Source organism: Elaeis guineensis, chromosome 7, assembly GCF_000442705.2.
Source record: "Elaeis guineensis isolate ETL-2024a chromosome 7, EG11, whole genome shotgun sequence".
NCBI classification, from domain to species: domain Eukaryota; kingdom Viridiplantae; phylum Streptophyta; class Magnoliopsida; order Arecales; family Arecaceae; genus Elaeis; species Elaeis guineensis.
In genome coordinates this window covers 77,114,632-77,129,870 of record NC_025999.2, presented here as the reverse complement: position 1 = coordinate 77,129,870, position 15,239 = coordinate 77,114,632, and the positions used below count along the sequence as shown (strand labels likewise).

The 15,239-nt window shown below is 34.1% G+C and overlaps 1 protein-coding gene across 1 annotated transcript; it reads right to left on the bottom strand.

The window, feature by feature from the left end:
- Positions 1-10,404: 10,404 nt before the first annotated feature.
- On the bottom strand, positions 10,405-14,124 carry LOC105048939 (oleoyl-acyl carrier protein thioesterase, chloroplastic). The gene is made up of 7 exons (XM_010928444.2): positions 13,775-14,124; positions 12,794-12,927; positions 12,609-12,722; positions 11,754-11,849; positions 11,237-11,324; positions 11,053-11,121; positions 10,405-10,869 (listed from the first exon to the last, which is right to left on the bottom strand). Exons 1-7 carry the CDS (start codon positions 14,099-14,101, stop codon positions 10,615-10,617), a joined length of 1,083 nt encoding a protein of 360 aa, XP_010926746.1. The 5' UTR covers positions 14,102-14,124; the 3' UTR covers positions 10,405-10,614.
- Positions 14,125-15,239: the final 1,115 nt, after the last annotated feature.

The following is a 15,239-nucleotide window of genomic DNA, read 5'->3' as shown; positions in this document are numbered from 1 at the left end:
TAGACTAATTTGCCTTGGATTTTATAATTAGAGATTTAGCAAGAGTTTTGGCTTGTATTACCTCTTAAATTTTTTAGTTTTCTCTAAAATGATTCGCCGACATGCTAAAATTTAGAGTTCATAGTGTGCCAATTCAATAGATTTTGCAGCTATTTATGTCTATAATATACAAGCATTTACTGACATTGTAGATTTAGATGCAAAATTTGACAAGTTTAGAACATCAAGAATAAAAGATAAATTTCAGTTAACCTTTAGGTTAGATATACATAGAGCAGATTTAGAGGTTTGAGGAGAGAAATTATTACCATATTAAGTTAGGGACATGAATCTTAAATTCAACATAGATAATAAATTTGAGTTAATCTAATTTATCCTGTATTTAATAGTCAGGGTTAAAATGACATGAGATTAGCCATGCAATACCTCTTATATTGTCTAGTTTTCTCTAATACAAATTAATGATTCACTGTCAGCCAAAAATTTAGATTGGTACAATATGCCAATTCAATAGAATTAGCAGTCATTTATATTTACAATGTATATAAATTTATTGGTATTATGGATTTAAATGTGAATATCGATAAGTTCAGAGAATTAGATATAAAAGGTATGTTTCGATTATACTAATTACTATGAGTCTTTTTGATAGTAGTTTTTCTTTCTATATATATTTTCCTCTAGTTAGGTTGGATATATATAAAGAGGATTTGGAGGTTTAAGAAGGAGAGAAATTATCATGATTTTAAATGAAAAGCATGAATGTAGAATTCAATGGAGAGAATAAATTTGAGTTAATCTAATTTGCCTTGGATTTTATAGTTAGAGATTTAGTGTAAAGTGAGTTTTGCTATACATTACCTCTTACATTATATAGTTTCCTTCAATACAAATGATTCATTAACATGCTGAAATTTAGATTTTATGATATTCTAATTCAATAAATTTTGCAGTTAATTATGTCTATAATATTTTTTTATTTGGTAAGATTTTATATCTATAACATATAAGAATTTATTAACATTATGAATTTAAATGCGAACATTGATAAGTTTAGAGCATCAAGCATAAAAGATAAATTTCTATTCTAATTGCTGCAAACTTTTTGGTGATCTTCATTTTAATTGCTTAAAAACTACATACTAAAAAAAGAGGAAGATTTTAAGGAATTGAAATGGTTCATTAGATAAACTCAAATCCTTTTAGCTATCTGATGAACCATTTCAACTCCTTAAAAATCTTATTTTTTTTTAATATATAGTTTTCAAGCAACTAAACCAAAGATATAGCCAAAAGGATTTACAGCAATTAGGTTAGCTGAAACTTATCTTCTATGCTTGATGCTCTGAACTTGTAAATGTTCATATATATTAGAGGTGAAAGCGTATGGATGATATCCATCTAAATTATTTTCATATTCAATTAATCCAGATATGGATAGAAATTTAAGAATCCAATTAATATCTATATCCATATCCATATTTATTAAAAAAAGGATATGAATATATAACTATCTAATCCTATTCAAATATTTGAATCTGTTAGATTTGATGTCTCGAGATTCGATCCATATTGAGTATACAGCAAGATCCGCAACAAAAAATGGAGTCAAACGAGACTAAGATCATCTCAAACGGAGCTCGGACGGAGGAGATACGCACGTTTGAAGTCTGCACGGAATTCGAGGTGGTGGAGGACGCGGCAGTTGGTGGCGGGCCGATGGAGCTGTAGCGGTGCGGCCGCATGGCGGTACATGCCCAGGTGCGGCCAGCGCACGGCTGGGCGGGTGCAGGGCGCGGCCCACGGCAAGCTCGGCCAGCGCGCGATGCGGGCGTGGCCCAGCCCACGTGCAGGCCGGCCCAGGCCCAGCACATCGTTGGGAGCCCATTTGTCCGGTCCACCGTGGATCGGGTGGTGTACAGGGGGTTCTATGGACCGAGGGGGCATTTTCCCTCGGTTTCTCCGGTCCATTGTGAACCACACAGCATTTCTCACGCTTTTTCGAGTCCACGTATTGTTTGTGGACCGATCGTAATTCGACGGTCTTGGGCCTCCCGTCATGATCCGACGGTCCAGGAAAGGTTTTTGGTTGATCTTAGGATTCTTAATCATGATCTAATACGGGTTTTAAGCCTTTTTAAGGCTGATCTGGGAAACAGAGATGCGGTGGTGGCCCGTTTTTTTGTGAGGTCATACGGTAACCATGAAACAGAGAATTCCGTGAAGAGAGAGAGCACGCAACACTGAGAGAAGGAGCAGATAGGCTCCTGGACAGCAGATAATAGTCGCTTCAGGGTTCAGGGGGGTCTTCCTAGAGAGAGAGCTTTTATGAGGGAGAACTTCTTGTGAGGGAGAAATTGAGTGTATAAGAGTTGAGGGTGAGATCTCCTCTTGTAAAATTTTTTTTCTCATAATGAAATTTACATGCTCCGTGAGGCAAACCCTTTTTGGCTGATCCACGTATTTGATTGTTTTCTGTTTTATTTTTTTTTTCTTCTGCTGCATCGCGCAATATCGAAAAGTCTTGAGAGGTGGTTTCCTGACCAGACATCCACCCAACATAAATTATCTATAATTCTATATCATTTTATATAGCAGTTATTAATTTTAAAATATATATATATATAACTATATAAATATACTATTAACTTATTTATTATTTATTTAGTAACATCTTTGATTCTATACTTATAAAGTTGAACTCTCCAACTTATATCTGTAATTGTATCCATACTTTTAGTATCCAGATTATATCCATATATATTTTTTACATCTGAATAAAAACAAATATGAATATGGATATACTAGTATTTGATCCGTATTTGATCTAGTTTCAGTCCTAATATATACATTAATTATCAATAAATTCATCTACGTTGTAGACATAAATGACTGCAAATTCTGTTGCATTGGGCATTAATTTTAGAGTGTCAGCATTCATTTGTATAAGAGAAAACTAGATGACGTAAGGGATAAATGCATGACTAAATTTACTTTACATTTAATCTATGACTTTTATATCTTGGGCAAATTAGATTAACTTGAATTTATCCACTTTGTTGAATTCCAAATTCATGCCTTTAATTTAAAAAGGTGATAATTTTTTAATTCCAAGTTCTATTAGCATTAATTTCATCAACAATTTTCAAATTTTCCAACTTCTATCAGCATTCGTATTGATGGGGATAGGAGGAGCATTTATAGGAGTGTCACCTAACCAAGGATCACCACATGCACTTACCTGAGTGCTTGAACCAATCAGCCATCTAAAATGATTTTTGCGTCTAAAATTATCTTCAATCCAACAAAAAGTGGAGATCAGGCATGGATATGTGTTAAAAATAGAAATAGATGGTTGTCTGGTTATCGAAAAATGACATAAGTTATTTCTTTATCTTTAATTACTTTGTTTACGATATTTTATCTTAGTTCATCCTTGATCCATAATTCGTAGACTAGATCTATTTCTTTATTTTTTTTCTTTGTTTACCATGCTTCATCTTAGTTTATCCTTAATCCATAATTCATAGATTAGATCTGCAGCTCTGGCTATCCTTTGTCCCTCCCTTCTTTCCATCTCGAAGAAAAAGAGGGCCAACTCTAGGATTTGAACCCAGGTTGCCCAGGTGAAATCCATATAGTCTAACCGACCTGGAAGACAATGTACTTGTAAAACCTAATCATGTAACTAACTAAAAATTAAAAATAATATATGTGTGTGTGTGTGTGTGTGAGAGAGAGAGAGAGAGAGAGTGTGTGTGTGTGTGGTGGGATCATGCAGTTTGTCATGAACCAAGAAAGATTCTCATCCAAATCCGAGCATAAATGTAAAAATATAACATATGGAAGATACAAGCATCATCTCAAATAAACCAAAGACTTTCTAGGATACATGAAAGACCCTAAATTTTCTAGTGTTTTCAACGATACGTTGGAGGGAGAGACCCGGAAAAGCTAATCACCTGAGAGGTCCATAGGCAGTGTGAAGGAAAATATATATAAGTGGCTATAATAAGTTAAAGAAGTGTGAACATTAACTTCAGGGCAAGCCAACTATTTACCAAAGCTACCTGTGGTACTGTTTTAACTTGATACAAGCCAATGTGATATATTCCCACCTTTGTCTAAGACTTTTTGTCATTGCAACACTAGTTTCCCTCATCTGGTCCCTTCACAATGGACAGGCTGGTGTGGAAGGACAATGTCCATTAATTGAACTTTCAATTATTAGTCAATTGAATAATTTTTTGGATTCACGTGTCAATTTTAGTTAGAAACATATGTTGTTTTCTGAATGGTAAAATGAATCAAATGATAATGATAAGATTGTCCTGCTCTCTCTCATGATAGCTAATTCTTGTTTTTATCATAGTTATCATTATATCATATTATTTAAAAAATTCTATGACAATATTATTATTTTTGCTATAATTAATAGTTTTACTATAATTCCATAATAAAGTTATTTATGCTTAATGATGTCATCGGATAATGTACATATCCTCATATATCGGCAGGAAAGTATACTTCCTACTAAATAGTTTTATTGTTGAATTTCACAAGAATTATACGTAATCAGAGGATATAATTAAGATATAATATATTTAATCAGATTCCGCTGTTGATCTCATCACCATTGCCACCACACCTGACATTTGGCATTTTTCTTTTCAAATTAATATAATTTTATGAGCAAAATGGTGGGCAAGGGCCAAAGTGAGGAAGCTAGGCAAGCCATATAAGAAAATTAAGAGGCTAGATCACATAAACTACAATTGGATGCACGTAATTTGCGAAGCACGGGATGTCAATTTGGATCAAGATTGGCTTGTTTCATCAAGCTTGAGGGCCCCGAGAGGGCCAGATACACTACTTGACTTCAATGCGCCACCATGACTAGCACCTGCAATGCAATGCAGGCTTCTCTTTCTGGGTGAAGATTGGTAGCATGCATTCCCACCTAACCCAACTAAGAGAAAAGAAGGCTGTCATTCAGTCCACAGCAAGCAAATAAAACAACAAGGGAGGAAAAGATGGTATGTTATTTGTGATGCAGGCTCATACAAATAGTCTTGGCCAGTACACCATTAATGTCTTGTTCTTCGCAAGAAGCCAAAGAAAAATTTTTACATTGAAGGGTGCACAGTAATGGTAAAGTTGTGATAATAGATGTTGAAGTTGTGATACACACTTCAACAGAAATAAACACTGTAATGGTAAATTATGATATTATTTGAACTAGAATAGATATTTTCATTGCCGAAGGCCTATGTTCACTGGATGAAAATAACAAGCTTGAGCTTGTTTTTAAAAAAAATAAAAAAAAAATAAAATAAAATAATAAAAAACCTGTGATGAAATAATGGCCACATAATGGCTGTTGTTTAAGAGCGCACCCATTTAGATGGTGTTAGGGGGTTTTGTGGAACTATCACAGTCATAAATGCCCACCGGCCAGGAAGCTCAAGTCTTCAGCTAACTTTCCCGAATCTATTAAAAAATCCCAAAAAAACACTCTTTCTGTTAACTACACTTTCATCTTAATTTCTTAAGAAACATAATATAAATGTAAAAAAAAATGTTTATAATTCTTGGTAAGCAACTTGATGATGGGTTCATAATTATTCATTAAATTTCTTACTACATGCAATGCACATGTGGAGACCTAGAAAGCTTTTGATCATAAGCTGAGACATGAAGCAGTTTGGATATGTCATGATTGATGAAGCTAAATTTTAAAGACTATTTGGTCTCTATTAATTCTCATAATTTACCACATCTCAACATCGAGCCACTTAAAGTTACAACAGTTTTGTTGGATCTTCCCGGGATTGTGTCTCATGCATGCAAAGTAAATCATGAGTCAACTGAGTTGAATTGGGATCCAATCATAAAATCAACATATGAGTTGGTACAAGTTAAAAGAGTGTGAACCTAATTTTAGAACAAGTTTTTCCATTCACAAGGGCCACATATGTTATAGCTTCAATTTAGTACAAACCAATCGGATATATTGCCACCTTCTGAGCCTTTTTATCATTCCAAACATTGGTTTCCATCATGTGGTCCAACTCCACATGTCTATCAATTTGACATTTCATTAATTATTTGATTAAAAAATTTTAGATTCAAATATCTATTTAATAAATAGCAAGATATCAAATGATAATGTTATTTTGTCATTATCAACCTAATGAATGCCTTTATGGCCAACCTATTGTTTGAAAAGATCCCATCAGAAGTTCATAAAGGAACATTATTCCTTTTATTGTAGCTTCATGTTTGATGGTGTGTTATGGGAATCTGGTTCTAAGATGTCGGCAGGAGGGTGTAGTTTTCTGTTTTTCTCTTCTTCTCTATTTTTTTTTTTTTTTTGGGGTTGAGATAGGGTGTAGTTTTCTACTAAATGGTTATTATTGATAGTTTTCCATTGAAATTGAATTTCAGAAGGATGGTATAATTAGGGGAGATGGCTAGAACAAGATATCAAAAGGTGCTACCGAATCAAACTGGTAAAGCCCTTTGTAGTTGTACCAATTGTTCCGAGATTGAATCTCGCTTTCATCAGGATTTCAGAGTTAGGGGTATTTGAAAAAAAAAATAATTGAAAAATCTCCAATTGCAATGCTCATTGCATTTGGGCCCTTGTCACCCCACCCCCACCAAAAAAAAAAAAACTAGCCCAGTCCTCATCATGAATTACTTTATCTTTTCCTTTGATACATATATCAGCCATGCTGTGTAAGTGCAAGGTGCTGTGGTAACAATATAGCTAGGCTGACTTTCGGTAAAAGCATAAAAAGAAAAAAAAAGAAAAGCTATATAGATATTATTCACGCATCTCTATTTGGTTTCCCAATTTTTTGGAATAAGTTAAAAATTCAAATAATCCATTCATTGTTTTCAAAAAGCAAATACCTTTACTGTTATAGCATGTTTTATATGGTAATATTTATAACAACTAAGAATCTCATCTCAAAAAGCTAGTCACATACCCCTGTTATTATAATATATTTTATATGATAATATTTATAACAACTCAGAATCTCATTCGAAAAAGTCGATCACATACCTGTGTTTAAATCTTGGCATTCTTATTAAGCTAAAGATCCAGCTCCATACAAATCCATTGATACATGCCATACTTGGCTCGTGATTAATCCAAATGAACACGTACTATAGTATTCTCTGATCCATATGGCCTACAGTTAGATCGAATCTGATATCATTTATAATAATACATATAGGATCTCACTCAAAAGGATAGTCAAAAGATATTATTTGATTCCTTAATCTTGTATAAATACATAAGGTCTTTTCAATAAATAACTGATATAAGACTAAATATATATCCGCAAGAATCCTCACAATATTAGTATTTCAAATATTAGTACAAATATAATAGGATAATATTGTATATTATATTTTACAATATTAATATTATTCTTAAAGAATGTAACAAAAATAAAATACATTATATAGTGTTAGACTATTAAAAATATTAATATTTCAAGTAACAAAATAATGTTCTATAATATCAATTGCACCAAAAATAATTTGCTATTTTTATATCTTAATGTAGTATTGATGTGTGAATAAATGAAACTACATAAATTATCAATTTCTTTATAATGATATTATATCATGATATCGATATTAAAGAGTGACAACAAATAATATGAAATATGAAGCATAATAATATTATGATATGAAATAATATTATATAATATGACTATTATACTTTATTATTATATATAATGTAAATATAAATTATAACAACATAGTATAATAGTTATATTATATAATATTATGTTGATATTTTAACATAATAAATATAAAAATATTACAACATTATCAAATTATATTGTCATAATTAATAATAATATATCATGATATGTAAATATTATCATAAGTATTACAATATTTATTATAACAGTAACAAAAATAATATTTTATGATACCAATAACATAACTGTAATATTAATATGATCAATTATAATAATTATATGGTATAAGTAATAATATAAATTTAAAATCTAGGATTCCATCTAGTAGGGTGAAATTAGTACAAAGACAAGGCTACTCCAAGAAAGACTTGGAATACTTTATGCCCAAAAACATAGACTTAAAATGATATTACCGGGCATAATTTTTCTTCTGTAAACGGTGTTTTGCTACCCTATCCCAAGATTCTATGCTGCCGACACACAGTATCCTACTAAATTTATATCAGAGACTTGCATTCGAACCATCTATCATCTATATGGACCTTTTTGTTTGTGTATAATAAATGAATATAGAAACATCATAAATAGGGTAATACCTAACTCCTGTTTGGTTAATTCAGTCCTTCAACTGTGACAAAGGTCTTCCTTAGACTCCAACTCCTGTTTCACTGCAATGGAACTGTTTCCATCCTATGTTCAGAGTGACTTTAACGGATAACTAACTTGTTTGAACATCCCAAACAGGCAAGAATTCCACTAACAGAGAGATGCTGTCCGTACATCATCTGCGTGAACATCATATGAAGCATTGATGGGTGAAATGGAACCAAGATAATTTTCCTTATTTATAAACCTGTGCATGTTGAGATCCTATCTAAGAGGTTTCAGTAGATAAGAAAGATCGCTGAGTTAAGATGCTATCTAAAAATCCAGATATTTAAATGGATGGTCCAAAAGTATTTTACCCTAGAAGAAGAATCCTTAATCTATACGATATGGATCTATTATTTCTCAATGATATAAAAATTTCATGGAGATAAATAAAATCTAGTAATCGAACTGAAGCATCGGTTATTTCAATCAGAGATGGAAAGGCAGAGAATTCTCTAGGCTGATGTATCAAAATATTAGTTGAGATAGAAAAAGCAAGTTTAATTAATTGATCTGAGAGTTCAAAAAACTACAATAAGTTGGCAGAAACCAGAGCAGATATAACGATCTTCTTCTTGTTTTTGATTACACATATAATGATATAGTTCCGATTAATATATTGAAATGCATTTGATTGTAAGCCAAGTTAGTAATCATAGCTCAATCAAAAATAATGACTTATGCTAGAACTACAAATCCTGCAACACAGCATTATGCATCATAACATACTTCTAGTAATGGAACATATTTGAAGCCAGGATTCTTTCCTGAATGAAAGTATGTAGTACTTAATTGGCAAGGCAATGGGATTTGAGCCTTCTACCGCAAATCTTTGCCTCACTTAAATTGGAAGTGTTTTGCCTTGCTGGTTCCTGCAAACTTGTGAAACCTGATCATAGGGCTATTAGATAGGGTTGCAAATGGTCCAAGCCACTCATGTTCAGCTGGTGACCCACTCGACAAAGATCACTTGGATGTGGCTAAGTTAGATAACTAAACTTAGAGCTTAGATGAGCCAAGCTTGAACAACAAATGTCAACCTTGGCTCAAGCTCAAGCAGCCTAATACTCTGCTTGGCTTAATTCATCTGCACCATTTGATCAATCAGGAATTGACGAGGCGAGCTTATACAAGCTGAGCTTGAGCAACATATGCCAAGATTTTAGGGCTCAAGCAGCTTGATAATCTGCTTGGCTCGGCTTAGTTTGGAACCCTACAATTGGATGCCGTTCTGATGGATTAGGATCCACCAAGGCAATCCACATTATCATCATTATCTGCAGGCCATTATTAAGTTACCAGGGCAAACTAATAATGCTGCATTAATGCAGCCAACCAAACTTCAAGATTTAACAAGAAAATAAATTCTAAAATACAAACCTAGTAAGGTTAAGGCTACAAAAAAAATTCCAATTCAAAAAAGCATGACACAATCAATCACCGCTACTAAAATATACTAGTTGGAGCATCCCAGCTAGGACATATACAGGAACAGAAAAAAGAACAAAACTGAAAATTGTAAATTGATAATAGCTGTTTGTAGAAAGACTACTTTTGTACGTAATTAAATAGAAAAGCTTCTGTTCCAGCATTGTGAAGACAAACTGTCCTAAGCAACACTTGCACATAATAATGACTCCAAAGGATGCTCAAATTATGTTCATCAAATTAAAAATATGATATACAATTCCGATGAAACCAAAGAGTAAAATATCATAAAAACAAATAGAAGAAAATCTATAGTAAACCACCCCACTGCATATTTAGCCTTTTATGTATCAGTTAGATAGGTCTTTCGAGCATTACAGAAGCTCATCCCAATTTCAAGCACTGTGAAGAGAATAGCAAATCTTTCTTTTCTTAAAAAGAAGAAGAAGAAGAAGAAGAAAATAGAAAAGCATTGTTCTGCACAATGATAGAATGTTGAAGCTTATTTAGATACTGATTTGAGACTCGAATGTGCTCCTAAGTCCTACCTCTCGAGAGACTCATTTGTGACACCACTTAATAAGCAGACACTATTAGGTTAGAAAATGAAAGTTGTCTATATATCTCTTGCATAAAAATAGCTCACCATCCAATCAATCATGCAAATTGCTGCAAAATCTGAGCGCTTACAAGTAACATGACATAATTGGCAAATGGAAGAAAACAACAGCGAAATGACAGCATAATACATGCATTCTAAAGAGCAGAGACAAAAGAGGGAGAACAAAGTAGCTTCCAACACAAAACCTCATCGAACTAGCTTCCTCCACTCAGTGCGACCTCGATTTATTTCAAGTCCAGTGCTGGACAATCTCAAGAAATGCAAAAAGCGATGGTGCTCTTTCTTGTGTTGCTTTCCAATAGCAGACCCATTAGTGCTATAATCATCAGCCAATTCCAGACTAGTAAGAGAATCAACCATGTCATTATGCTGGCATTCTCTCCTGTAATCCAGGGTGATTGTCTGGAGTTCATGGGTATCGATAATTTCTTGAGGCATGCTCTGTTATATAAAATAAATTCATTAGCTAAAGAATTGTAGATGAATTGAAAATAAGTGGACAAGAGAAATATGACAAAGGTCACATATCAAACCAATACTTGCAAACAAATGAATTATCTGAGTCCTGAACTTATTGATAGCAATAAACTACCAAACAGATAGATATTTAGTAATTCTACTTACTTCAAGGACCCATCCGATATAAGTTACATTGTTTACATGTTGGTTCATGTCCAAATCGGCTCTCCTGGGCTGTAGATTTCCAAAAGGAACAATGTTTAAGGAAACAAAATCATGTTTTATCAAAAATCCATTAAGCTATATAATTATAGAGGAAGTGAAAGCTTAAATTAGGCAAATAACTTACAACAAGTTCTGATCGTGAATAATCTGCAGGCTCTTCAAGTTTAGGAATTTTCTTCACGCTGCCATTATCCTCCTCTGGAAATGCTAATCTGCATGGCCACCGTAGATAATCATATGTTCTGTTACTGTGCATCACTTTGTTGTGTTGTTTTCAGAGATTGATAGAAGCAAAGGCAAATAACAAAGCCTTAGTTAACACCAGAGGAAGCTATCCAGTACTCTTTGTACTCACAATGTGAAGGGCATGATTTGAAGTAAACAATAGTATACTACCATAAATTTATTTTCCTACAAGTATCACAAGGTTCACAATGACAATATAGCTAATGAAAGAAAACAATTCATCTTCTTCTACTATTCTCTCCTACTATTCTCATCTTTTCTGTTACTCTAATTTAATTTAAAAGGGTAATATGTTGAAGCAATTAAAATGGATAATTGCATTTCCTTGTATACCGAAAAAAATGCTACATTAATTAAATAAAAAGAAGAAAGCAAAAGCCCCTATAGCAGCATACCTAGGAGTTCTCGGGCAGAAGACAAGATATTCTTCCCTCACTTCATCACTTACTCGCTGAAGTTTCCTAGTATCTTGGTTCATCATTACCCACTTGCTGTCACAGAGTTACAAATAACCAAAACTGAGTAGGCAAATCTCTTGCAGCGAAAAACTCTATGACAATGAAATTCGAAAAGAAAAGAATTAACAACACTTCAGGGATATTAGATATGTAAAGAAATCAATATCTACAGCAGCCCAAGCACCACATTTTTCCCTGATTATTTCCAGACAAGGCCCTATCTGTCAACCTTCTTGTCAATCTTATTGTTTCACTGCATATTCCATTTCAAGGTTCTGAATTTTGTCATGGCTTGTCGAACTGATTCTTCTCAATCCACAGGTGCTCTCTCAGATTCCCCGCCCCCTGCGCCCGCGCACCCCCCCCCCCCCCCCCCCAACTCCTACTTTTTCTTTCAAAGAAATGAAGCAACATCCTTCTGGAAAAGCCCTTGTTTCCCGCACAACCAGAACTTTTAACCACCTTGTTATTGATTTTAATGAAGACTCTTCAAAAATTAAATAGAAAACAATAATTGAACCCTGCCACCGTCTTTGATGGAGCTAATCAACTGTTTTAAGGTCCCAACTTATCTCATGAAATGAATAATAATTCTAAAATATTTGATCAGTAGAAAAGACTTGTCCATGACACATTTTATGAGTAATATGAATGAAACTCCCTGTTGTTAATATGTGGGGAAGAGAGCATGCCATGTAAACTATCGTAACTAAATAAACAGCATCTGCTATTTTAATTTTTGTGGATGGCGAGGAAATGAAGAGTAAATAATAAAGAAAGCTATGAAAAAACCTGGTGGCTCTACCAATAACTTCACCAGTAGCCAAATCCTTGATAATCCAATCACGCCTGGTGCCTATTCTTCCTTCCCCTTGGCACCATGTTTCAATCTCAACAACATCACCCCTGCATTAAGTAAACTACCATTGAAAACTTGGAAATTAGAAGATAAGTACTATACAAATTTGTGCACTCACCAAGCAGGATACTTATATATTTCAATGTGCATGCGAGAAGTCACCCATATGAGGCGAAGTTTCCTCATGGTAGGGGTCGTGGCGAACCCATCAGTAGAAAATCCAACACTCAGTGCATGGTTGCCCCCAACTTCCTACACCATGGCACCAGTAAAACAAGTGTGAATGGAGATGATTAGGAAGCACCACCAGTAACCTATATGTTAAATCTTTTTTTTAATTTCTTTTTTTTATAAATAAGCAATGACTAGTTTGATCTTGTACAGTATTTTCTATAGGATAATTCAGTTTGTAAAAAGTTACAAAGAAATAAATAAAGATATCAGTGAAAGAGAAAAGAAAAAGAAACTGCCAAATTAGCAAAGGCATATGGATGTTATTAATCTAAAGGACACAAATGTTTATAAACCCAAGAGTTAATAAATAGATAAACCTGCGCTATCGAAATAATCGAACTAACAAAAAGGCTCATTTGATTAACAGACGAACTTTCCAATTCATAAACACTGGGGGGTAAAAAAAAAAAGCGAACAAATTATACCTGACGGAGAACCCATTTCCGACGACCACCACCACATATATAAGGAACATTTAACAAAACAAAAAGAATTTAATATTTGTCCAGCTCAAATCCCTAGAAGAAATTTTTCAATACAACAAATTGAAGAGAGAAAAAAGAAATCTTGTCAATAAACACAATCCATTGCCGTTTGCCACTTCCATTCTTTTACAAAAAAAAAATTGGGACAAATACTTTGAATCAGAAAACTCCAAATCCAAAACTCACTTTCACAAATTTAACAACAAAATAAATGTAAGAATGAAGTAATAAAAGAAAAACGAAACAATATCCAAACCAAATCTATTCAGAAACCGTTCGAATTGCCTTCAGAAACACCTGAAAGGAAGAAAGAATGGAAATTTCCAAAGATCCAAAAAGAAAGAGAAAAATCGAAGTAAAGGTGGGATTTGTAAGAGAACCTGGAGGAGATTGGCAATGGTCTCGACGGTGGCGGTCTTGTTGATTCCCACCTCGTAGCACCTCACGATGAAGCTCTCCTTGTAGGACAGACCGTCCTCCACCAGCCTCCCCAGCCGAAGACTCTCCGCCAACCCCATCCCACCGCCCCCCGCCGCCGCGGCAGCGGCGGCCAGGCCCGTCACCGGCGGCGCCTCCGGCCGGGAGCACCGCACCGATGTCGCCACCGGCCGCCTCCTTCCCCTACCGGCGGCGCCGAGCCCCCTGCATTGGACCGCACCCGCCTCGCGGACGCGGATCGGCCCCGCCGCCGCGCACCCCTTCAACATGCCGCCGCTCCTCCTCTGACGGACGCCTCTCGCGCCCCCTCTCTCTCTTTAACTTTATAACCTCAATCGATAGGACCGATGGCACTTCTAGTTATGAAAATACCACAAAAGTTATGAAAAATATCGAAAACACCATGCATTTAACGAGGCTCGGATCTGAACCGTCGGATTATGTAGTAGCGGTGGAGATTGACTCCAGTGAGGTCTTGACGGTACAGGTCAAAGGGCCGTACCGTTCCGACAGTACCGTTGTTGCCTCCGCCTCCTGTCCGGTGAGGCCTTTTATTAACCAAGGTTACACGATACTAATGATACATCCAACCATCTTCAGGAGCCCATGCAAGTACTCCTAAATCATCGGTTGCAATAATTCTTTCACGTATATATCTTAGATCATCCAATAATAAATTAATATATTATTTAAAAAAATAATTTTTTTTAAAATAATAAATTTTTTAATTAAATTATCATAATTAATAATAAAAATTTTTAATTTAAATTTTTTCATCAAATTTAAATAATTATATAATTTTTTTCATTAATAAATAATATGTTGATTTATTATTTGGTAGTTTAAGATACATATAGTGAAATCATTCTGACCAATAATTTTTCCTAAATGGCTCTAACGGTTTTAAATAATATGAATGGTGCAGAATTTATTTAAAGCAAGATATTCTTGCATCTAACTATACTTACATCTTTAAGATAGCTTGATAAGACTAACCAAATAACTAGACATCTTCTAAAATGAGAAGAGAATTGTCCATAAATATAAATTTTAGCATTTTGGGCTAACTAGCTAAGAAGAATGTTTTGGTTATTCAAAATAAGTTCCAAAAGTAATATTTTCATCTCAAATTCTTGTCAATCTTAAAAACACCAAGCTCAAGTTTGTTACGTTCACGGCTAGTTAAGCTTCAATTAGAGTATTGTTGACATAATCTATTAAGAAATTTAATAAATTAAAATACCATGCATATTTAGTAAATAAAATCAAGACAAAAAGATTAACAAGTTCTTTGAGTTCGTTGTGATCATGTACCTAGTAATCTCTTTTTTTTTTTCTATCAAAAAAAGTTTAATATTAGATTGCTGCGTACAAAATTACAATAAATTTAAAGAACTTGTTAAGTTT

Bases quoted from the DNA above. Each gene is read 5' to 3' on its own strand.
- LOC105048939 (XM_010928444.2), bottom strand. From the start codon at position 14,101: ATGTTGAAGGGGTGCGCGGCGGCGGGGCCGATCCGCGTCCGCGAGGCG. The intron at 12,928-13,774 runs GTTCTCTTACAA...GCCATGGTGTAG, and splicing joins CCATTGCCAATCTCCTCCAG to GAAGTTGGGGGCAACCATGC. The intron at 10,870-11,052 runs GTAAGTAGAATT...TTTATATAACAG, and splicing joins ATATCGGATGGGTCCTTGAA to AGCATGCCTCAAGAAATTAT.